Source organism: Semicossyphus pulcher, unplaced genomic scaffold (genome assembly GCF_022749685.1).
Source record: "Semicossyphus pulcher isolate SPU_LCO1_2020_fin unplaced genomic scaffold, fSemPul1.0.p SCAF_13, whole genome shotgun sequence".
Lineage (NCBI taxonomy): Eukaryota > Metazoa > Chordata > Actinopteri > Labriformes > Labridae > Semicossyphus > Semicossyphus pulcher.
The window spans coordinates 30,720,152-30,745,341 of NW_027211637.1; the positions used below are offsets into that span (position 1 = coordinate 30,720,152).

The 25,190-nt window shown below is 42.0% G+C and overlaps 3 protein-coding genes across 6 annotated transcripts in view; 1 reads left to right on the plus strand and 2 right to left on the minus strand.

Annotated features, from left to right (window-relative positions):
* On the minus strand, positions 1-9,450 carry LOC138589249 (mitochondrial carnitine/acylcarnitine carrier protein). Its single transcript, XM_069659452.1, has 9 exons — positions 9,260-9,450; positions 5,547-5,639; positions 4,172-4,299; positions 2,526-2,616; positions 2,068-2,185; positions 1,788-1,860; positions 1,344-1,453; positions 810-931; positions 1-723 (listed from the first exon to the last, which is right to left on the minus strand). Exons 1-9 carry the CDS (start codon positions 9,359-9,361, stop codon positions 661-663), a joined length of 900 nt encoding a protein of 299 aa, XP_069515553.1. The 5' UTR covers positions 9,362-9,450; the 3' UTR covers positions 1-660.
* On the plus strand, positions 8,588-15,221 carry ndnl2 (necdin-like 2). 2 transcript variants are annotated; one of them, XM_069659454.1, is made up of 11 exons: positions 8,588-8,606; positions 10,563-10,626; positions 10,821-10,940; positions 11,039-11,102; positions 11,334-11,413; positions 11,525-11,619; positions 11,779-11,858; positions 12,760-12,802; positions 12,909-12,971; positions 14,571-14,685; positions 14,783-15,221. In XM_069659454.1, exons 2-11 carry the CDS (start codon positions 10,576-10,578, stop codon positions 14,876-14,878), a joined length of 807 nt encoding a protein of 268 aa, XP_069515555.1. In that variant the 5' UTR covers positions 8,588-8,606; positions 10,563-10,575; the 3' UTR covers positions 14,879-15,221. The 2 variants fall into 2 exon arrangements, with proteins under 2 accessions (XP_069515555.1, XP_069515554.1); XM_069659453.1 differs by lacking the exon at positions 8,588-8,606 and adding an exon at positions 10,210-10,286.
* Positions 15,149-25,190, minus strand: part of LOC138589248 (6-phosphofructo-2-kinase/fructose-2,6-bisphosphatase) — a 19,109-nt gene continuing 9,067 nt past the window's right edge. For all 3 annotated transcript variants that reach the window (XM_069659450.1, XM_069659448.1, XM_069659451.1), the window contains 12 exons: positions 24,734-24,830; positions 24,506-24,572; positions 24,214-24,288; positions 24,070-24,126; positions 23,108-23,229; positions 22,511-22,718; positions 22,281-22,427; positions 21,870-21,974; positions 21,658-21,787; positions 20,629-20,691; positions 20,432-20,496; positions 15,149-19,215 (listed from right to left, as the gene is read on the minus strand). In XM_069659450.1, the coding sequence (XP_069515551.1) occupies positions 19,156-19,215; positions 20,432-20,496; positions 20,629-20,691; positions 21,658-21,787; positions 21,870-21,974; positions 22,281-22,427; positions 22,511-22,718; positions 23,108-23,229; positions 24,070-24,126; positions 24,214-24,288; positions 24,506-24,572; positions 24,734-24,830 (1,196 nt within the window). In that variant the 3' untranslated portion in view covers positions 15,149-19,155. The remainder of the gene's footprint in view (positions 19,216-20,431; positions 20,497-20,628; positions 20,692-21,657; positions 21,788-21,869; positions 21,975-22,280; positions 22,428-22,510; positions 22,719-23,107; positions 23,230-24,069; positions 24,127-24,213; positions 24,289-24,505; positions 24,573-24,733; positions 24,831-25,190) is intronic.

Below are 25,190 nucleotides of genomic sequence, written 5' to 3' on the forward strand. Positions count from 1 at the left end.
TTATTGTGCTGTAGTTTAACATAATACCAAAAATATTATCACTAAGTCTTAATTACACAGACAACATGGCACTCCTGGGTTGTCACCCACTTTACCCATTCTTGGGGTGAACAATGGACTCTCACACTCTTTATATGTGAAATTCAAAACACTTTATTCAAACACAATAATCACAAAGCTTATAAAACTCTGCCTGGGCCTGAACACAGGCCAAACACACCTCTTCACCCTTTTTAATAAATTAATGACTTTTGGCAGAGCTTCGATTTTAAAAACATATTTAAACCCACTCTAAACTGAATGGTGATAAATTTACATTTTACAAACATCACAAATAGTTTGTAAACACAAAGCTCACACCCTCCCGCACAAAAAATATATATTCATATTTATGCTACATTCATACATTCATAAGTGTGCGTTTATGTTGTACCGTTACTCACAAAAAGTGAGCGTACAATCTCCATTAAACCGGAGGACACTTTGTACAGTTAAATGTGAGATTACATTTAAGAATACAATAATTCATTACATTTAATCATCCTATAATGTGAGTCCAAAGACACAAACACTTGTAACACAGTTTGTGGTACAAGAACACCGATCTGAGTCCAAACAGAGAGCTGCTGGTCCAGACCGGTGAACAGTGAGGGACTTATTTCACCAGCTGGGGGCGAGGATGTTCAGCCCCTTTAATGCCACCTCGAATCCCAAAAAACAGGCCTGAGGGAGGAAAACAGCAACAAGGCATTATAGTGGTTAAACAAAGTACAGATTCTGATGAGAATAACGTCAGAGTAAAGTTTTACCGCGTTGGCAGGGAAGGCTCGGAGAAAGACAGCATTGAATCCTTTATAGAGGGCTTTAGGTCCTTCCTCTCTGAGCAGCGTTCTCAGGACGTCGAGCAGACCTCTGTACTTCCCATCTGCAGCTACAAACACACACATGCACAAAAAAGAAGATTCATCTTTTATTTTTCAGATGTTTTGGTCACACGAGTTTGCTACCAGTACTTTGAGCTTTACTCGTAACTCTCTGACTAAGTTTTATGCTCTCTTATTAGCACTGTCTGACTGTTTGTGGGCTTCATGAAGCTGTTACCTCTGTTCAGAGCGCTGAAAGGTCAGGGAAAGAAGACATGTTTTTGTAATTACACTCACTGCCAGAAGGAGGAGACAACCGTTCTGCACTGCAGGGTTAAGAACACTACTTGAATTAATGTTCTGATGTCCTTTCACCACTGATTACAGAGCACAGTTTGAATACACAAGCTTAAAACGTCACCTTCCATGTCTATTTCCAGAGCTCAGCGTGAAGCTTTAAGTCGCCTCTGAGTCTCTCACCTGTCTGGAAGTTGGATTTGAGGACGTCTGGAGGAAGAGCGATCGTCCAGTTTAATATCCCCGCTATACCACCAGCCAGGAGGATGTTTGGAGTGCTGAGCTGAGAAACACTGAAGCATAAAGACACACGGACACACACAGAAGGTGAGGTTTACAGGATTTAAAAGAAAATCCTCGTACTTTATAAGCTTCTTCCAGAGGTGCAGGAAGAATTCAGATCCTTAACTAAACTGAAGTATGTCGGTATAATCAGAATCAAAATATACTACAAAGACAAAGTGTCAAATCCTCTCGTTTGAGAGGCTGGAAGCATAGAATCAAACAAATCGATCGCTTGAGCTCTACTTACCAAAAACATCATATTAATAAGTTTGTTTTTTATGCAAAAAGTCCTTAAGTTAATGTACTTTGTCACATTCGACCACAGTCGACATGTCTCCTCACCTTTGACCCTCAGGTGTCAGGAAGTTTTTGAGGTATTCATATGTCAGGAAGTAGAGACCGTTAGAAGGCACATCTGAGAGAGAGACAGAGCACACGTGAGGCTGTAAATCTATGCTGCACTTTGGATCCAACAATCATAAATACAATCACAGTTAAAATGGTTCCTTTGTTCTTACTCAGCTGGAAGTCACACAGATATTAAGGCTGTTCTGACCTTTAAGCATGAACACACATGTAGTGGAAGCTTTTACCAAAAATCTGAAAACAGGACAGAGTTTACCTCTGATGAGAGTCAGCACAGTCCCTTTGTAGACGCTGCGGATCCCCTGCTCCTTATAGAGCCGGACTGCGCAGTCAAGAGGACCCGCATACCTGGACTTTCCACCGCTGGCCTGCACCTGCAGAACACACATTTACACACATTTGTGCAGTTAGGACAGTGTAAAGTGCATGTTGCAAGAAACTCAATTACCTCACTGTTAAGGTCACTACTCTTCTACATCTCTGTCAGGTTTAGTCAGATTCTTGCACAAAATATATGAAGGTCTTATAAAATATAAAGTGTTGATATAAATTTAACAGCTTAACAGTAGGCATGAACATTAGTGGGGATGTTAATGTGGGCTCGTGGTAATTGGATGGCATTTCTAACTATTTTCAAAATTTTACAAACCAAACAACAATTGATTAATGCAGAAAATACTCAGCAGATTAGTATACATTGCATAAACACTTTACCTGCAGTAAACACTTGATTCTCTCTCCTGGAGCCACGATGACGGTGGTGAAGACCCCCGCCAGACAGCCGGACAGGAATATCTGAGTGTGCCTGCACAGAGGAGATCAGAAGCACAGGGAGCTTCAGAGTCGGGTCATAACTACAGTCAACCATCACATTCAACAGCTTAGATAAAAATATCGATTAGAGCAGCTTTAAATGATCATCTGCTCGTGGCTCTGTGAGGTCCTGCTTTGAGCTCAATGCTAACATGCTGATGTTTAGCAGGGACAATGTTTACCCTGTTTATAAGTATAATTTAGCATGTTTGCACACAAACATTTGAGGAGGCATTGTTGGGTTTTTGCAGATATCCGACCAGCTCATCTTCCCCAGTTCCTGATACTGATGCAGATATGCACGTTATTTTACAGATCGTCAGGTCTCACCTGTGGCAGAGTTAATGTTAACGAGCTTATCTTATGTTATCTGGCAGATCTCTTATCTATGTCAGGCGAGAGGCGGTTACACCTGGACAGGTCGCCAGTAAGTTACAGGGCTGACATAAAGAGACAGACAACCTTTCAAGCTCACATTCACATCTACGAGCATTTTAGAGTCACCTATGAAGCTAACGAGCATGTCTTTGGACTGTGGGAGGAAGCCGGAGTACCCGGAGGGAACCCACGCATGCACTGGGAGAACATGCAGACTCCACACAGAAAGACCCACTACGTCTGAACCGGGATTTGAACCGGTATTTTAGGGTGCATTCGGCCACCTAACATATCTGAGTGTGTTGTTTGGAGAATAATTAAAGCTTTATGTAATAATCTTCATGTGGGCATAAATGTTCATTTTGTGCAGGTGCTGATATTTGATTTAAAGCTTTTATTGGCTGATATGACGACTTACGGACACTTTACTTTATTCCCAATAACATTTCCTAAATGTTAATGAGCGCCAAATAGGATTTTCCTTATTTTTGCATGTATTAGGTTTTGCATTGTTTTATTTTTGACCTGATTATGTGGCAAGAGGAAAAGTCAGAGCATAGCAGGAGCAATCGTTATCTGTGGACCACAAACGAATGCATAAAAAAATAGCATCGGGACAGACACTAGCCGACTCTGGGGTTGAACACTTTACATCCTGTGCTTTTGTATTTGGTCTTTGATTACTTCTTCAAGAGACGAAAGGAAGGAAGTGAACAGCTGATGGAAAAACAACCTTTAACATGCTCAACAGAAAACACGTGTCCACGGAGCTTGTCCAAAGAGGAGAGGAGAGGAAGTAGTGCAGCGCTGTCGTTTTTACAGTGAAGGTGATTTTGAGGAACACAAGGACCAGAAATCCTTGTGGGGTGAGATGGAGGCTACACGTGTGACATTTCAACATACAAACATATATAGACAGACGAGCACACGGGGTGAAAATAAACGAGCTGAGACGTGGTGGGAGGAGGGAGGTAATGTGAGGAAGGGGGGGTGTAGCTTCGAGCAGGCGAATGACCGCAGAGGGGAGGGCGACAGAGGAACGGTGGTTATTTATAGAGCTTGTATTCCAGGTATTACAAACACACTGTCAAAGAGACACTCACACTGACAACTGTGTGCGCGTGTGTGTGTGTGTGTGTGTGTGTGTGTGCGCGTGTGGTTTTACTCACGTTAGAGGCTTGTTGGGGTCCGTCTGCTGGAGCTGCTTCCCCAGACCGAACCCGAAGAAACTGATGGCCATCATAGGAGCCACGCCGGCCAGAGGAGCCCCCATACCTTTATAGAGGCCGAGGATGCCCTGAACACACACACACACACACACACACACACACACACACACACACACACACACACACACACGTTCTGTTTCTGTCACATTTCCTGGAGACTCTAACCCTAAAACTAGTCTGCCCCATAAAATGAAATGATTTATTTTATGGCAATTTGTTGTTTTGAGCACTTTTTAAATGACTGAATGGTTGTTGTGTTGAGAGAGGAGATAAGGAGAGAGTTCTAGAGGGTGGGGGCCGCCACACTGGAGGCTCTCTCCCCAGAAGTCCGTAGACGGGCGTGGGGAATGGTGAGCAGCCCCGTGTCTGAAGACCGCAGATTCCAAGACGGGGTACAGGGGTGGAGGGGGTCAGAAAGGTTCTGAGGGGCCAGGGCATGGAGGGATTTGTAGGTGAGAAGGAGGAGATGCAGGACCTGACCGGGAAGGTGGATGAGGGTGGGGGTGATGCCAGGGCTTGGTGCGGGTTAGAACCCTGGCAGCACAGTTCTGCACATACTGGAGCCTGTCCAGGGATGTGCTGGGTGTCCCGGACAGGACTTTATTGCAGTAGTCCAGACAGAAAGTAATGAAGGCATGTACGAGGGACTGAGACAATTCATTCCTTTCCCCTGCCGACTTAGAAAAGCTCATCCATGCATTTACTTCTTCCCGACTCGACTGTTGTTGTTCACTCTGGCGTCAGTGAGCGTAACATCCAAAGACTGCAATCAATTCAAAACGGTGCTGCCAGCCTTTTAACTCCACTCCACAAGCGACCGTGTTACACCGGTCCTTGCTGCCCTTCACTGGCTCCCTGTGAGTTAGAGATGTGAGATTTTACTGCTTATTTTTAAAGCCTTAAATGGTCAGGCTCCAGCCTTCATCTGTGAGCTGCTAACTCCCTGCTAGCCTGACCGCTGCCTGACGTCTTCTGGCAGGGCCTTACGTTCACTTCTTATCTCTACTGATGCATTTAAAATGCAAAAAGCATAAAAGTGGAGTTTGTTTGAGAAGATTATCTTGCTGAACAAAACGTGTCAATCTCAAAGTTTCTTTTGCTTTAGAGCAAATTTTCTGCATTCATTAAAAACCCAAAGGAGGAATCCTGTTGGAGATGCTAACGTCACGGTTAGCCAAGAAAAATAAGTCATTCCTGCAGGACTCTATCTCGACTCTACGTCCACACGTTTTCTGGAAATGTTACTGTGTACTTTAATAAGCAGTTTGTGTGTGTGTGTGTGTGTGTGTGTGTGTGTGTGTGTGTGTGTGTTCACCTCTTTAGATACTGTCTTGCGGAAGCAGTCGTACGTCCCCGTGTAGAGCACATACTGAGTGCAGGAGGCTTTGGGCTGCGTCTGAAGTCTCACCTGGAGAGCAGAAATACAGTAAGAAAGGTCAGCTACACACACACACACACACACACACACACACCTCTGAACATGTGCGACCGTGTGAGGGAGGATTGTTGAGACGTTAGATAAGAGAAACACCCTGCAGTGTCTGCAGCTCCGGGGTGACTGATAACAAACAGGGTGTTGTTTAATGTCTGACGGTTACAGAGACATCAGATACAACATGTTCACGTTTAGTGTGTAGATAACTCTTAAATAAAACACACAGTCAGAGTCACTGTGTGATGTTTAACCTTAGATACTGATGTATGAGGCCGAGGCAGGCTGAGGTACGTCACAAACAGTGCAACAACTACTTATTTAACCCCTTCTACATGGATGCACTTAAATCTGAATTATTCTTTTTTCTGTATTTTCTTTATAATTTACTAGAAAGTTTCCCGAACAGAACTCCTGATAAGGAAAACAGGAAGTTCTACCAAATTTCCCGCTTCAGATTTGTTGATTTGCACGCTTGCATGTAGAGTCATTTTACATCCTTGCTTCAACACTGGATTCTAAAGTATCAATACTTATTTATATCTAACTGACGACCAGCTGACCTTTAAAGTTCATGCGGCCTCGATTACTCGGTCATGTCGAGTTGCCCTGTACAACATCAGGAAGACCCTACCTTTCAGAGCATGCAACACACCTGCTGGTACAGGCTCTCGTGATATCACACATTGATCACTGCAGCTCCCTCCTGGCAGGCCTTCCTGCATGCACGTTCAAACCTCTGCAGGTGATCCAGAACGCAGCAGCGCGACTGGTCTTCAGTCAACCCTAACAGCATATCCCTCCTCTGCTCATATCCCTCCACTGGCTCCCAGTTGCCGCTTGCATCAAATTCAAACCCTGTCGCTCGCTTACAAAACAGCAACAAAAACGTCTCCAGCCTACCTGAACGCCCTCATCCAGGTTTACACTCCATCCCGCCCACTACGCTCTGCCAATGAAAGGCGCCTGGTACTCCCATCACAACAGGGCCCTCAGTCTAACTAGACTCTTCTCCTCAGTCGTCCCCCGGTGGTGGAACGAGCTACCAAACTCCATTCGGTCCACAGAGTCCCTTTCACCTTTAAGAAGAAGCTGGCTAGAAGACCCAGCTCTTTGTGACCTCTGACCTTAATCATATTGATGCTACTGATGATGATATTGAGGATGTTGTTGAGGATGTTGATGATGATGCTTCTTTACACCCTGTGCACTTCCTGTCAGCACCAGTGTCCAGTTGCACTTGAAGCTGTCTGTTGGCTCTTACTGACTTCGTTCCCTCCCGTCTCGTTTGTTGCTCGTGTTGTATGAACTCTCAGATGTTCGACGCTTTGGACAAAAGCGTCTGCTAAAAATGTAACATTGTAACATCTGTCGTTAAAGGTGCAGCAGGGTAGTCATGTATAAATTACATGGGATCATCTAAATAGCATATAGCCAATTTTGTGAGCAGAATTTAAGTGTCATGTTTCTGTCTGTCAATATTCAATTTTAAAGCCTTTATCGGTCATACATGCTGCTATAATTATGCATCCCTAATGTTGGAGCTATTCACATAGTTTAGTAATATTTGTTTGTTCAACATTTAATCATTTATTTATTTATAGATGTATCTAATAAAAGTATATTTCTACAGCCTCTAATATAAAGAAACAAACTCTATTCCTCACCTGACGTTTGTATATTAGCATGCTAACAGCTGCTAGTTTGCACTTAACACAGAGTCCAGCCGAGGCCAGCAGTTCAGGTCAACAAAGTGCTGGATTAGCTGCAGTTTGGATCTCAAAAGCACAAATGATTTACCTCCTTCTCTTGCATGCTGTGTCAGGTCATGTACCCTGCCTGTGGGCCTTTTTGCCGGCCTCCTGAGAGAACCACCAGCAGCAGCTAGCGTGCAGGAATGACACGGAGAGTTCGGCTATGAATAGAAACGTGTGACAATCGCCCCCCTCGACTGAAAACTTTTCTCCTCTTCACCTCTCTGAAAATGTGAAACTTTGCAGGGTCTGCTCGGGGTCATGTTCAGCAGCCAGGAGGCGGATTTTGTTTATGAAATATTCTGAATGTGTCAAACAGCCGACAACAAGTAAACACCGAACCTCAAACCTGTTGTCTTTATAAAAAGCTGGTCACTAGAAAACTAATCCACAGCTATTTTGTTAATTGATCGAATCATGAAGTTTTTCTTTAAGCTGAATATTGTCTAATTCCAGTGTAACAATGACTTTTTCTCTACTTCAGTTTTAATTGAAGTTTTTATTGGGCCGAAAGTTTTGGGAAGAATTTTTGGAGCATCATAGGAAACTGAATCTTTTGTTGTTTTAGACTAAAAAACTATCAATCTGAAGACATTGGGATTTAGGAAATATTTATAGATCTCTTACATCTATAAATGGTAAATCAGTTGTTTGCGTCTCTGACACAAAAAAGGACCAATTAATGGCAAAGAAACCCTTGAACAGCTTTTTATCACAAGTTTGTGACATTTTCTAGACAAAAAGTTTACATATTACTTAAGAAAATAATCTTATGACACCTACAGCCCAATCTATAATGATCATAATAATTAGGTGCAGCTCTTAATTACACACACAGCAGTTCAGACTTGTCGAGGTGCACTGGAGGGTTCCACAAGGGAATAATAGATTTTATGAACTTCATGACCTGAAGTTTCACAAACCTTGCAAGTTACTGTCTGTTGACTTCCTATTCTAAAGCTGCATACTTTGTCTTTTTACTACAGTAGCCTACGTACTGCAGCTGCCCTTGTAGATACTTTGCATGCAGTATCTATACAATCAGGTCATGCTTTGTCATAACATTGTTCCTTGAACTTTGACCCCCTAACTTATACAACCTTTGCAGTCATTTGTGCAAAATGTGAATATTGTTTTCTTTCATCCACACACAGGGCATACGGCTGGACAAACTGCCAGAGTACTGAGGGTAAGAAAAGTCATAAAAGAATGCAGGCTTACAAAATGTGACCGGCTTTAGTAGGAAATCCAGGTAATCTGGCATTCTGCATTTAACATGTGTGGGCACATAAGACATCTTTATATCCTAAATTGAATACAAGTATTGGAAAGCAGCAACAAATTAAGAATAAGATAAATTCCTTCAGTTGGTAAAACAAATTAAGTTTTTTAAAATTAAATTTAAAGCAACTTTTTAAAAACTTGATTTGAAAACAATTTAATTGCAGTTATTTTAATAAATTGGTTAACAATTCTCTCTTTTAAGTGTGGCGCTATCATTTCAGAAATTGTAACAGGACCCCCCCCCCCCCCCCCCCCCCCATCTCTGGACAACAATAATCTGTGAAAAAATAAAACCTTAAAAATTGGCCTGCTTTACTAAACCATTACTCCCATCGTTCTTGTAACTGCCTCATGGCCTTGCTGACATTTAAAGCTGGTTTATCAATAATCCCCTGAACACCCACGTCTGACCACTGACTTTTTCCACTCTGAATCTGTTTTTACCCAGACAGTATGCAGAATAAAACTACAAGAATCAGGGACTGAAGAGTCAAGTAACTTTTAAAAATGTCCTCTAAGATCTTGTGGTTAAATCATAAAGGACATTTAGTCAGTTACCTTGATGGTGTCCAGCGGGTGTCCGGCCAGCAGCAGACACGCTCCGGCGACCCCTCCAGCCACGAAGTTCTTCAGCGGGGAAACTCTTGCCTCTTCCCCCATCCTCTCCCCCGCATGGCCCGAGCAGACAGCCGGTTCCCGGTCCGCTTCACACCGCCCAAAGAGTCCGCACACACACCGCCGCTGTCCTGTCTGTGTGTCCGTGTGTGTGTCAGCCTGTCTGCCTCTATAACGGTCCACCTGTCTGTCTGCACGACTCTGCACTGTGCCTTCAGACAGCTGAGAGGGACTGAGAGCTACTTCCTGTAAACAATCACTACTTAAGTCTTTATATAACTACACATGTTGAAGTCATTAAGACTCTGAATGTGTCTGTCTGGTTCTATTTATGCTGCCTCTAAAAACTTAAGTCTACGGTGCTGTAAATATATTTACTCAGAGAAACAGCGACCTCTGGCGGTGACTGCACTACAGCGAAAAAGACCATAAATAAAAATATACCATAACAAGAATATAAGGAAAAAATGCCTTTTCTACAAATAAAAAAGATATAAATCCATAATATATATATATATAGAATAAATATAAAAAATATATATGCTTTAATTTACTATAGTTGTAAAAATATATACTGTAGCCTAAAAGAATTCGATGATTTTATATTCACTCCAAAAGTACATGTAGAAAAACAGAGAAATATTAATGTATTTGATAGTATCAAATTTATCAAACATTATATCGATATTTTGGTCAGAGTTTGGTAGCTTTTTAAGAAAAGCAACGTTGAAAAATCCGGAGATTACTCTTTGTGCTCACAAGTCTGATATATTTTATTATCTCGTTATTACTTTTATTAACATTTGTTTCTTTATTATTTTGTTGTCAAATAGCTTGTGAATGTGTTTGTTATGTGTTACAATAAAGCAAAAAAAAGGATGCACCCATTACGTCATCAACAAGCGCCACAAGCAGCATTAGCGGGAATTTGACAGTTTAGAAACCACTGAGGAGTTTGCATTTAGGCAAAGTGAGTACATATTTTTGTGTAATCGGATGTTTAATTCTCCGGTAGCGTTACGCATTCTGCTCATGCCGACACTTATTGTTCTACATTATTTAGCCCGGCTTTTTGATCAATTACTGCTAGTTAGCTCTCTGGTTTCCTAGCTAGCATTACTTTAGCGTTAACGTTCGCGGTGTTATTTCCGTGGTTACCGGTCCTGTTCTCTGTTACAGTTGGTGTGTTTTAAGTTTGTTAAAGCCTTATAAACTGACCATGGTTATATTGTATGCTGTTTATCAGGCAGCGTGTCGTCATGACGCAGAGAAAGAGGCTGTCCAACACACCGAGCTCCTCTCAGAGCAAAGTAAGTGCCTTTTTTACAAACAAATCTTTATCGCATCCGTTTCAGTCGGCTTGAGTATTTTCAGCCTATTTATCAGCCCTTCCACCTTTTCATTCAAAACATGTCTCACGTTGTGACACTTTCTGTAAATGATCAGGACATGAGGTTGTGTTAGACTATTCGACAATGGTTTCAGCTTCTTTTCCCCTATGTAGAGACAGTCGGTCTCCTTCGTGGCTCAGGAAGAAGAAGATGACATAACCTTCACCCAACCAAGTAACACACAGGTCCAAAAGGGGCTGGAGAAGCTCTCAGCTGCACAGGTTGACCAAAAGGTAACAGACACAGTCAGAGTTATTGTAAATGATCGAAGGAAAGTTTTTCTTTTCCTTAAAGGATTATAAACATAATATCTGTCTTGTCCGTCCTGCAGACAGCTGAGGTGGTGCAGTACTTTCTGGTGAAGGACCAAAAGAAGGTTCCCATACGTCGAGCAGGTGAGCATATCTTCACCAACAAAGTAATTGCCTCTCATAATGTAAGAAATGTCTCTAAGGAAGTAAAATTTTTCCCTCTTAAATCTATCAGAATAGAATTTTAAATTAGCATAAAATAGGAACACTCAAAGTACAAGTAGCTGGAGGTTCTTACTAAGTACAGCACTTGAGTAAAAGTGTTGATTGTTGCTTTCCACGCCTGCTGATAAATATTTCTCTTTGTGTTTCCAGACCTCGTGAAACATGTGGTAAAGGAGTACAGAAACATCTACCCCGAGATCATAAAAAGAGCAGCACGAACTTTTGACCAGGTGTGTTTAGTCCGAGAGGATCAGTGGCAGCACTGGGATCAGCTGAACAATGTCATGATAAAGAAATGTACTGACTCTAACAGTGTGTTTCTGCTCCTGTGTTTAAACCAGGTTTTTGGCCTTAAACTGGTTGAAATCGACACCAAATATCATTTGTACATTCTCGTCAATAAATTGGAGGCAGCTGAGGGTGACTCACCAATCAAGTGAGTTTCCATAGCCATATTCTTTTTTGTATTTCTTTTAGAAATTTACTCTATTGCTTAATTTTCTATGCATATGCCAGTACTCATAAAACCGTTTATACCACCATAGTATTATATATTACATATTTGTGAAACTGTGTTGGTCTTCATTGTGTGCAGTACCCCTGCCAATCCAAAGATGGGTCTGCTGTTTGTGATCCTGAGTGTTGTTTTCATGAAAGGAGGCGCCGTCAGAGAAAGTGAGTGAAAGCTTCAAACTATAATGCTCCAACTGAGGGGGCATCGACTACACACTATAAATAGTCTTTTCATCACATCGCCGTAGCACATTTTTTCAACCCTGAAAACAGCTGTTAAATAACTCTCTTACAAGCCACCAGACTCCATTAACAGAAACAGTTACTTTACCTTAAAGAACAGGAGAGTTGCTGGTCTACTGCTCGCTCGATTGGTTAGTTTTTCATTTAATTGTGTGACTTTAGTGTTTTTCTTCTAAACAAGAAAAGGATTATCTCTGTAGGGATCCTTACTGTAATGTAGTCAGACAGCAAATATAACGCTGTGAAGCCTGTCCGTGGCAAAAACAAGAACTTTTAGTGGATTTACTCAAGGGTTGAGTTGCAGCAAATACCACTGCAGCAGTTCCAAAAGCTTTTGTACCTAGTATTCATTTAACCCCCCAAATATGTACAAAAATAGGGCCCAGGCTTAGCTTAGCTTAGCTTAGTGGTTAAATCGGCTGCCCATATACAGAGGCTATAGTCCTCGCTGCGGTGGCCCGGGGCTCGACTCTCATCCTCGGCCCTTTGACACATGTCATTCCCCATTCTCTCCTCCCCTGTTTCTGACACCATCCACTGTCCTGTCTCTCTAAATAAAGGCAGAAAAGCCCCAAAAAATCATCATTTACATCATTGTAAAGACCCCATGTTAAGATAGACTTTATTGATTCTCATTGCTTGTTTTTTATCTCGTTCTATTTAAGTCGTTTACTTATTTTTATTCTAGTTTTGTGTTAATTGTTGCACCAAAATCACCAAAATAAAATCCTTGTATTTGTAAACCTGCTTGGCAATAAACCTGATTCTGATTCTAATTCTGGTATGGTTGAAAAAGTTCATGTTGTGTTCTGTGTTTTAGATCTCATCTGGAATACGCTCAAGAAACTGGGTGCTGATCCAGGGTGAGGCAGCATCAGCATGTGATACTTACTGCACCTGACCTTCAGAGACTTTGAATTTTGTCCTTTTGATTATTTTTGTTCTCTTTTGTTCAAACATTTTCTCCAGAGAGAAGCACGACGAGTTTGGTGACGTGAAGAAGGTGGTCACAGACGAGTTTGTGCGTCAAAGGTAAGAAAGAACAGATGTCCTGTCGGTGTTCTTAATGTTCACGTTTACAGTCAGGTACATGAAAATAATTGTTCACCCCTCCCCCACGGCTAAAGGTGTGAATGAAGTTTACTGGTTCTGAGCTGAGAGAGCTCAGCTAGGTGATAGCTCAGTCATCTAATCCAGCAGACTGGTGATCAGAAGGTCACAGGTTCAAGACCTGCTGGGGTCACTGTGTTAAACTGTACTGGTGTGTTCAGAGCCAGTGTCTGTCAGACCGTAGACTCTGGTTTATACCACACCACAGAGCAGCAGGAGAGTGTCAGAACCAGACCACTACAGCAGAGTGGACTGGACAAACACTGACTCCAAACATTACTCATCAGTGTCTGTTTCTTCATGTTTTTGATTAGCAGGTTTGTCATGTGTTTCTGTTTTTAGTTCGGCATCACACTAAACTACGTCAGCGTACATGAATCAGTCTCATGCTTTACCTGAAAGACTTGTACTTAACACTTTAAGTGTTTCAAGTCTCATCAATGTTGTTCTGAACTATTTATTTATCCTGATAAAGGATTAGTCGGCTGTTGAGCTAAAGTTAGTCTCTGTTTGACCTCCAGCCCTCTAAGCCCTGCCAAAGAGCATTGTTGAAACTACAATTTTTATAGCGACACTGCTTTACTTTGTGTTTTTAACAGTCTCGAGCTGCTTTCCCACTGGTCAATAAACCTGCTAACACCCGGCTTTTTTACTTAGTGGGAAAGGTTACAATCGGCATTCAGACCCGGGTAATTATCGCCTCGGCTCAGATCGGCATTGATGGGAACTCAAAACCCGTGTCAACACGTTAATCTCCGCCCCCTGTCCGGCACGATGCTTTGCTCTGTTGGTAACTTCTGCGACTCCTCGTCATCGCAGCTACAAATTCAACCCGTCTCTGTCCGAGCAGCGCCCGAACATCCTTCTAGATTTGTCGGCGCCGAGTTTGATAAACAGACTGAATGAGTAACAGATACAATAAAGACCTAACCACCATAACATCTTCACCGTTCACTAACCCTGTCTCCGGTGCGTGCGTGACGTCAGACGGTGACACAGCAGAAAGGAGACTAATGGGAGGATACTTCACTGGCAATGGGAAAAGAGACAATTGGCATTCTTAAGCGGGTCTTCAGGGGTCTGAAAAACCTGCGTCAACGCGCTAATTTTGGTGGGAAAGGGGTGTTACTGACCAGGTTTGATTTTGGGGGAGGAGACCTCTGTTAATAATTCGGCTCTCAGTTAGAACCTCTTGAGTTATGAACTCTGAAACAATCTGTACTGAAAAATAGGCAAGCGGCAGCTCATGTAGCAGACTTTCCTGATGTCCTCTGGCCATGATTTTTTTACACATTTTTATTATGGAGGAGACGACCTTTGACCTCTGAAAAGGTTCTGTAAATAATGAAGCTAAAAGTGCATAGACTTAAGATTAAACTGTTCTTGGGAAACCCTACAACAACAACCGACTCTAGTGTTGTGACAGAAAAAAAAAATCCAGTTTCAATTTATCACAACACTGGTCCAAGTGTGACAGCTGTGTGTGTGTGTGTGTGTGTGTGTGTGTGTTTGTGTGTGTAGGTACCTGGAATACGTGCGAATCCCTCACACAGAGCCAGTGGAGCATGAATTCAGGTGGGGCCAACGTGCTGAAATTGAAGTGTCGAAAGCCAAAATCCTTGAGTTCATGGGTCAAGTAAGTATCTGAGTTTTACCTGCTTGCTGTTTTACTTTCAGTCGGTCTATGAACTAAATATTTGTAGCTCATGAATGTTTCTGTTCTGTGATCTCAGCTTCATGAGCAGGACCCTCAGAGCTGGAGCCAGCAGTACAGAGAAGCCCACTCCATCCCCACTTCATCGCAGCCCAGCACCAGCAGCCAGAGATAACTGTCCCTTATTACAGTCACTGTTTTACCTGCATTTTATTTATTTTGGGAAGTGATGCTGAAAGAGAGGAGCTGCATCAGTGCCAAGTCTAATTTTTTAATGTGTTTTTATGTTCATAGTAAAGTCAGAACTGCTACAGTACCAAATATATAGTACAGAGCCTGTTTTTAAGCTGAACTATTATCATATGTGTCTGTTCTTACTAAGTCTGTGGAGTCTCAGAGGAGCTTAATGACATTAAATATGACACAAAGTTAATCAGATATCCATTCGTATTTTATTGCCTGGACTTTAAGGTAACAGTTATTTGTTCACGTTCAGTAAATAAAATCTTTTTTTAACAGATTCATTGACGGTCTTTTCATTCATTCCTCTCACATACTCGTTGCTGTTAGACAAGAAGACAGTGACGTCCCAGTTCCTACATGTACACAGCTCAGGACACACAGGCACAATTGCACATTTACATGGATTACAAAGTTTGGATCTGATCAAACAGGGAGCACAAGTTTGACACTGGATTTTTCCTCCACCGACGATAAGAACTGAACGTGTGTTTAAAGGGACGACTCTATTTAAGATGTTTGTATCACATTGTGTGGACAGACGTACATGCATTTATTAACATGTGCTGGCATCCTTTTTCTTCTTTTAACGAAAGGATCCCCTGAGAAAAGGTTTTCTATTGCTCCACAGGTGACACAAAACAACTACAGTTGAATAGGACTCAGTTTGAGAAGCACACAGCAGGAGGGGTCTGTGTTATAAAACGTTTTGTGTTGGCTCGCTATCTTTAGGTTCTCTGGTACCATGAAGCTGCTGAACGTATGCTGCAGAACGAATCTGTTCCTCAGTCAAGTTCAGGGCCAACCTGTTCAGAAGTCTGGATTTGGGTTATTGGATGTGAACAAAGTCTAAGAACTGGTTGTTTGAAAGTTTGGAAGAAGACATACTTGTGGTTACTCATTAAGTATAATCATAATCATATATATAATATAATAATATCATATTAAGTGTTATTCAGATCAAAACCAGCTTTTATCTTTTTTCCTTTCAAATATAACAGATAAATTTCATCCAAAATAAGGATCATCCTGGTCCCAGCAGAACGGTGGAGTTAGAGTGAATTTTAGGAACAAAATGTAATAAAACTTTAAAACTGGACAAATGATAAATTTGTATCATGCCGTATATACATTTATATAAATGTATACTTTCTGCACTTGTTTTTTCAAACCAATAAAGACGACAATAGGCCATCCTTTCCCTCCCTTTAAAGCAGAACATATCATTAATTAGGGGACAGTTTACCACAATATATAATGATGGAGAACTTCTATACTTTTGCATTTTAATTAAATAATCCCTGACAGTGTTAAACCTTTTTCTGTTGCTGCAACGTGAGGAAGGTTGGAAACAAAATGTGAACCCACAACTAGACAATTACAATCCAAACATTTTGTTTTAGCTTCAGGGTCATAATAAACGCCACATTTTGGTATTTAATGAATCAATAACTTTCTTCTGCTCTATGCTTTGGTACTTTTTACATTTTCAAGTGTGTCTTAGATTTGTACGAGTATTACGGCCACGTTAAAGCTGCTGTGAGGAACTTTCAGTGATGATTTTGGCGCCCCCCTGTGGACAAAGCCGTACCTCTTATCTCTTTGCTGATTTTGTCCTGTTCTTGCTTAAGTGGTGTTTTTTAACAATTTCTTTAACAGTCACATGTATCACTCAGTTTGAACGTTTACACTGGAAAATGTAAACAAAGGCAGCGTGCAGTTAACTGCTTCGTCTGACACCTACCCCCCCACCCGCAGTTTCAGACATTAAAAATAACTATATAGAAATAATCAATATTATCACTGATTGTCTGGTTTACTTTTGTAGATCATACAGAGTCATCAGAATACATTTCAGTCTGTTTCATAACCAGTGAAAAAGTCCTCACAGGAGCTTTAAAGAAATAAAGATTACAAGAATGAAGAGGTCAAATTGACTGGTTAGCCTCGATGTTGTTTTGAAGGGGACTATCAGAAGAGCAGCTGGAATCTTCACACAATTCTGACTTTATTTTCATAATATTAAGACCCTTTTTTCTCGTATTCTTACAACTTTATCTCCTAATCCACTTTTTTTCCTTTAACGTGGCCCTAATTCTCAGCCGCAATTTGTGTGTCAGTCGAGAGACAGAAAAGCATAAATACTCCCAATATACTGCAGTATGTTGTAAAAGGCAAATAGGCTATTAATATGCTAACATTTATTTATATCCTGGGCCTTTTTAAAATATGGAGATAATATTTAACGGCTTCTATCTATCAGTCATGTGACTTCATTGTATACATTTCATCTTGACGAACTTTTTGCTCCATTAAAATCTAAATGTTCTTGCTGTTTTTGCATCTAAACCCAGATTAAACTTTGCCAGCTCCATGATACCAGTTGTCCGAGCTACCAGAGCCAGACCTAGTGGACCTCGCTTTGTGACACAGGCCCTCCATCTTGACCTACAACACAGATACTCTAAACAACAAGCAGCCAGTCATCTTTATATTATTGCCATGTTTAAAAACACACTGACACGTTGCACCGGATCCCCTCATCTTATTAAAAATGGCCGACATCAGTTAAAACATACTACAGTACACATGAATGTACAAGGCCTGCAGCTGCCTCCGGTGTGAGTCTGTGTGGAGGGTGCATAGAGTAATCATGTGTATTGACTCGTGTGAGGCACATCATGGTAATGGGCAGTTACAGTGCCAAACGTCCCCTCTGTGTTGGACTCTCAAAGGGTCAAACCAAGTACCAGTGCCTTTGGATACTCAGCTCTGCAGAGACATGAGATAGAATGACTCCGACTTACAGCCAGATTAAGTTTAACCAACACTTTGGGAAGTTGACTTGAGATGATCGATAACACTCTTATGTGTGTGTATGGTAAATGTGAAGCTAGAGCCAGCAGGTGCGTTAGCTTAGCTTAGCGCAAACAATGGAAATCGGGGGAAACTGCTAGCCTGGCTTTGTTCATAGGCATCCTGCTTTTGGTTTTACACCGTACACAGAATAAGAAGTGGATGTAGCCACATTAATGTCAGACATTGTTTTGTGTACGACTGTTGAAGGCTTCAGTTTTGCATTTTATCTGTTGCCATCGTGTTTTTTTTTTTGGAGCCAGAAGAAATGAAAGACTGGAGCTGGAAATAAGTGAGGAGTTAGCAAATGCTAAGGTATAAGCTAACACCTGTGCTCCTCGTCTAGCAAGTTGCAGCCGATGTGATATTTACTATTGGAAAAAACAAACAGCTGACTGCTCAGCTTAGCACTTAGCGTAGCAACGCCCTACAGCATAACTTGCTGTATATACTATTTGACTCTAAATGGATCCGTAATTTACTGAATCAACACCATGTTGTGTTGAAGAAGACCTGAAACTAGAGATCCAGGCCATAAATTAATTAGGAAATCAAGAAGTAGGCTCATATCCGTAAAGACTTCTCTACAGTCGGTCTTCTTTTTGCAACCACTGGAGTCGCCCCCTGCAGGCCAGTAGAAAGAATGCAGCTTTCACTTTAATATTGGCTTCACTATTAAAACCAAGAGCCTCTGTCCACTTCTTATATAAAGTCTATGGTTCACACTGTTCTGCATACACACAGGCAGTTCCCCACCATGTCCAGTCTTTATGCTAGGCTAAGCTAACTTTTCCTGGCTGCAGCTTCACATGGCAGCAAAGAAAGCAAAAAAGTGTTTCTTAAAATGTCAAAGCTTTCTCTCTTTCACAGTCAGCTTTGTTACCTCAGTGTGTCGACTATAAGCTGAACCACATCCAATCAGAAGCCATACCAGCTCATCGGTCGTCCCATGATGCACCTCTGTGAATGTGGAGACAAGCTGCAAAATGGCTCAAAACTACCTCCCAGTTCAAGTAAAACTGACGGCTTGGATTTGAAAATGATTTTACGCTCCATCAGTGCAAGAAGGGAGGAAGACACAGACAAAGGTACGAGTGACTTAGTTGAAGAAAATCCAAACATGTCGTCTGGTCAGTAAAGGAAGCCTCTTCTTCATATCACAGACATTTGGCCTGAGCCCTGCATTATAAAGTGCATTTACAATGGAAATAGGCTGCCATTGGAGAAACCTCTAATTTTATACATCACAGAGTTTGTCCATTTCATGACGGTGACCACAATTATATAAACGCTAGGATTACTGAAATTAAAAGAAGGCCACTTTCCATGAGGGAGGATGGAGATGAATCCAGTTCTCTAGATGTGGTCTGGGACCGTCTCCAACGCCTCCGCCGGTTCTCTGTCCACGTCCACGTTCTGAGAATGGAACAAACTCATGTTTATCTGATTCGACTGTGTATTCTTGAATGTGTCCGGCGAAACTATGATATACTATACTTTGATTTATGGCTAAAATCATTTTTAGAAGTAGATGAGGGAGGTGAGAGTTCATAAAAGAAGTTTTTTTTTCTACATTGCCTTTGGTTATCATTTGTATCTACAGCATTATTTAAGGGGGCAATTTCTAAACTTTAACATATTTAGGGGGTCTTAAAGACTAATAGGTAGCAAAGTGGATTGTTGCAGCCCTAAAACAGGCTGCAATGGCTGCAGCAGTAATCAGTGCAGGCAAATGCTCCCTGTCTACTAAAAGTTCTTGTTGTTTCCACTGACAGGCTCAGATTGTTATTCTAAGTGTGTGACAACATGACAGAAAGGATCCCTGCAGATATAGACCTTTTTGTTACAGAGGAAGATGATTGTTTTAATGCCAGAAACAATCATTACATCGCTATCTTCAAAGCCACCAGACTCCATTAACAAAAACAGTCATTTTACCTCATAGAGGACAGGAGTCGCTGGTCTACCACTGCCTTATTCAGTCAGTGTGTTTGTGTTATTGTGCGACTTTGGTGTTTTAAATGGTTATTTAGGATCCAAAACTAAGTTTGTGTAACACACAATAACACAAACAAACCAACAGATCGAGGCAGCGCTAAATCAGCAACTGTTATTATCTGATAGGTAAAATGACTGCTTTGTCAATGGAGTCTGGTGGCTTTGAAGAGAGTGATGGAACAGATGTTTCTGGTTTTAAAAGGGGGATCTTACCTAACCAAAAAGGTCTCTCTCTGCAGAGATCCTTTGACCCGAAGGCATTGTGTTGAAGACAATCTGTTTTTGCCAGTGAAGAACAACAAGTAGTAATTTTGAATAATTCAATGAAATCCCAAAATATGTATGGCCCATGTTTAAGCTTTGTTACCACAGCGGTAGCTACCATCGCTAACTTAGCCTATAACAGAGGAGCCTGTGGTGACATAGTGTACAAAATATATATATATACATCTTCCCCAGGTTTATTAAGTCACTGTGCTTGTGGGTGTTTCTTGCCCTGAGTTTCACCTGTCAGGTCACATACATGCAGCTCATGCAAACCCTGTGATTGTCAGTTCTTGTTGTGTTTATACACAACTCATATCTACTCTGCCTTCCTATACGTTTAAAAAAGAAAAGTAATAATTTAACTTACCACTGGTTTGTCTCTGTGCGTGTTGACAGCTTCAATGTTGAGGAAGACGGACTCCACCTTACAACCTGAGAGAGAAACAGCAACAATGTGATGTGAATGTGATGAAGGAGGCAAAGGTTTGGGGAGTCATGTTGCAAATGAGGGACGAGGAGATTAAAGAGGGGAACCCAAAATAGAAGCTGAACAGAGAGACTGACCGTAGGCGACTGGGGTGAGTTTCAGAACCGTGTGGAGAGGACACTTCAGGTAGGGCAGCTCATCTGACACACAGGGGGACAGAAAGGTCATATTTGTTTAATTATGACATTTAATACGCTAAAGATGTATTTGTAAGAACAAATCCCAGGGAAGGACCAAAACCAACAACACATTCGTCTTTCTCTCAAATCTGTCTCACTTCCTGTCTGTGGCTCTCAGTTTCAAGTTTGTTACCACTGAGGAAGAAAAACCAACATTAATATTAATAAACAAAAAGGCAGATATATTGCATTATTTGGGACTATTTTCAGCGGTGGTTTAATCTACATTTTGTTCCACCAGACTCCATTGACAAATGCAGTCATTTTAACGTGTAGGCCACAGGAGCTGCTGGTGCACTACTGCCTCAATCTGTTAGTTTGTCTGTGTTGTTTTGTGACTTTAGTGTTTTAAATGGTTAGTAAGAATCATTCACAATATTTCTGTTACACAAAAAAAAAATATTTGATCGAGGCAGAAGTAGACCAGCAACTCCTGCTTTCAGCTAGGTGAAATGACCTCTTTGTCAATGGAGTCTGGTGTGTGTGCAGAGAGCGATGTAACGTCTGTGTGTGGTTAAAACAATCATCTTCCTCTGTAACAAAAAGGTCTATCTCTGTAGGGATCCTTTCTGTAATGTTGGCACACACTTTGAGTGGATGTACTTTGATCAGATGCGAAGCCATAACAGCCCGTTTTGTGGCTGCCAACTGCACATTGCACCGGAACAATTCCCCAAACCTTTGTACCTATTCGTCATCTACAGCCCAAATAATGTAAAAAATATTGTCAAGGTTTAAAAAGACTCGAATTCCCCTTTAGAGAGCTGATGACAAAAACACATTTTGTGTTGTTTTATTCACCTCTCTGGAGACTGTCGATATCTAGGACTCTGCAGGCCAGCATGTGGCCCATTAAAATGAGGAGTGCGTGTATAACAGGGAGACCTGAGCAGTGATACTGCAAATAAAAATGTATTTTTTTCTCACTTGCACTTTTGTCCAGGAAGTAGGCCAGCAGACACCTCATGACGGCCTGGTGACAGATGACTAGAACGTTCTCCTGCCTCTCCAGCTCCATGATGACCGGCTCCAGGCGCTGCACCAGGTCCTCGTACGACTGTAGTGCACAGAGAGACGTTAGTGAACAATCTGCAGCTTGAAGGACAACATTTCTCCTGTTAGTCACTCTCCCTCCTCACCTCTCCTCGGGGGTAGCGGTAGCGGTACTTGTCTTGGTCCCTCAGCGCAAACTCCTCCGGGTAATTCTCCTGAATCTCCTCGTACGTCATGTCCTCACAGACCCCCTGAGACGGCACACAGATAAACACAGTTTGAATACACAGCTCTTTCTCACGCCTCGTTCACAAACAAACGGGAAACATAAAGAGGGCACAAATTTCACTGGAAAACTTTAAAAGCAAAGAGAATAAGCATTAAACTTGACCTTAATCAGTCTGCTTAAATTTAGCATCCAATGCTGCTTTTGTCTTGAAGTATGGCCGTCACAGAGAAACATAGCATATTGTTCTTTAAAGTAAGAAATCCAGACTAAATGTTTTATCAACTTAGACGTCACAAATATGGAACAATAATATATTGAGAACACTCACAGCGTCGATCTCATTGAGAGCCTTCCACTGCTCGTACTGGACTCCCAGAGCCTCCGCAGTCTGGATGGTCCTCTTCATGTGGCTCGTCCACACCTTCAGGTCACTGATGCACTGCCCGCGCAAGTACGTACCCAGAGCACTGGCAAACTGACACACAAAGAGAGGACATGAGAGTAGAAACAAGATATGCAATGCATACAGTCAACACACAGAGCGCTAACAGTCCTCACCTCAGCCCCGCGAGGCGACAGCCCGGAGTCTCCCCCGATGCGACCCACGAGGTTGAGCTCGCTCTCTCCGTGGCGACACAGGTAGATGGATCTAGGGGTGACGTGGATGTTCATGAGGTAGTAGACTATCCGGCTCTGGATGTGGTCCTGGACCCGGTTCACCAGGTACCTGCTGCCCACGTTGAAGATCTTGATGTAGGATAAGTTCCTGCGAAAACACGAGAAGAAAATCGTTTGATGCAAACAGAGCGACAGAGCATCAAAGGTTTGATCATCATCCAAATCCATCCAATCTCTGAGACTCACAGGATGCAGATATAAGGACGTTGAAATATGCAAACTACACCTTCAGTATTGGGAAGGTTTTAGTTCATAAAGAGGTGAATGTTTATGTCTGTTATAGGAGCTAATATTCAGTCTAAAGCATGAAAATCTGACATGCTACATGTCAATCAAACACCTCTGAATCTTTGCTGCGTAAAGGACAAACTTCTTCTCTCACTGATACTGAACGCTGTAAAACAGTGAGCCGGGAAAGATCCAGTGTGGATATAAATAGAAACACTGTGCCGACTTGGACACAGCAGAAGCCGTCACCTGTCCTTGTGGTCGTCCAGCGGGACGTAGGTCTGCTTGTAACATTCGATCCTCTTCAGGAAGTCGGCCACGGCCTCCTCTTTGTCACAGCCCACGTAGTCCGGACTGCTCAGCTTCACTTGCTGTGAGGAGACACAGAGAGAGTATGAGAACACTTTTTATTTCCTAGGTTTATTGTTTTATCTGCTCGAATGTAATCTAAATTAGTCTTTCAAAATACAAACGAGGATGCAGACACTTTGCTTCTGACTGGGTCTCATCAGTCACAATGCGTCCTTCCCTGATTCGTCGCACATCTTTTACGGGGGGGGGGAAATAATGTGCTACTGACTTTGTTTTCTACGCTAGCGGCTGTTTTGAAGTTTTACATTTTTAAATGCTCTTGCAGCCTACATGCACAGCAGGGAGGCTATTCAGGCAGCTTTATGTCCTGCTGCGTTTAAGGCATTACATTAACCACGACTGTTTCCAGTGAGAGAACCAGTGTCTGTTTGTGTTTCATTTTAAAAACTGTGTTTTAAAGGAAAGAGGACAGTCTGAGGCGTGACGAGAATGGAGGAGAAAAACTGACGCTGAAGACGTGCATTGTTTTTGCAGCAACACTTATTTTTAAGAGCTGCACAAACCGCACACAAACTCATCAATAACTGACATACAGCATTAAACTGAAATGAGCTAAACTGAAGTGAAAACAAGAAAAAAAGAGGAAGAGAAAGTAAAGGATGGAGCACAGCAGGAGGACTGCTCTCCATATGTCCAAACGGACTTGTTACTGAACAAACGCCAGAGCAGATCTCTGACGGACACACGTGACCTGGCAGCTCCCGCCTGCTGCTCTGAGCACCGCGCGCTCGCTTCAGTCTGTTCACCACACACAGGAAAACACACACTGGGCCCTGGCTCCATCAGTGATCATAGAACCACACATTTCCTACACACACGCACACGCACAGTTCACCTACTTTAATATTCTCAGCGATGATTTCTGGATCGTCACATATGGACTCCACAAAGAAAACCTGCACAGGTGAGGAAAGAAGAGGAGAGGACTTGTAGCAGGAGAAGAATGATTTTTATTTGTAACGAGCGAAAACAACGAAACAGACCTTGTAGCCGTTCTCCTTCGCAAAGCTGAGGATGACTTCTCTGCGCTCGGACGTCGTGTTGGTCGCATCAAAAACCTGAAAAAAGAGACGGATAAGAGACTAAATAAGATACGGCGAGTATTTATAGGCAGGTTTAATCTAAGTGCTCAGAAAACCAGGTTAACAGAGAGCTACAGAACTACATCCTAATATAAACATTAAATTAACTAAATAAAAGGATTTAAAGTTTTTAAGTTCTGAAGAATCTTTACAAAATCAAACCCAGATTTTGATCGTGTTCGATTTGACTCACCACGACCTGCCCGAGCTCTCTGTTGAAGTAGTCGCACACGTCTTTCAGGGCAGCGACGGCACAGGCCCTGAGCACAGAAAAACACACTCTGAAGATCACACTTCCTCCCCCACACGCCGACACTGTCATGCCGGTTTCATACATATTTAAGCGACTCATATAACGAAGAGACGAGACATTTAAAGTCACTCAGCGTTAGCAGAGAGCCTGTGCAGTGAAGGTTCATACTTGCGTATCTTCATGGCCTCCGTGTTGTCGGGTCGGAAGAACTCGAAGCTGTTGTAGGAACGTGTGGCGTCTCGTCTGTACTGACCCACATTAAACACTGAAACACAAAGAGAAGTAATGATGCTGGGGTTTATTTTTTAAATCAATTTTTATAATATAAATGATTATTATGTTATTATCACACTGAACACAAATATATTTTGTCTTTCCTTGAAATAATCTCAGTGGAGGTTTTATTTTGAAGATGTCTTTGCAGGGCTGCACAATTATTCTGATATTAATCCCACGCGTAGAAAACTAACGTTACCTATAGGGCTGGGGCGACTCGTCGACGTCATCAGTTACAGAAATACGTCGATTTGTATAACGTGCATTGATGTGTCAAAAAACCCAAAGGGCTGAGTTAGGCACTGGAGCTCAGTAAAGTTACATGTGAGCAGAATGAAGCCCCGATACG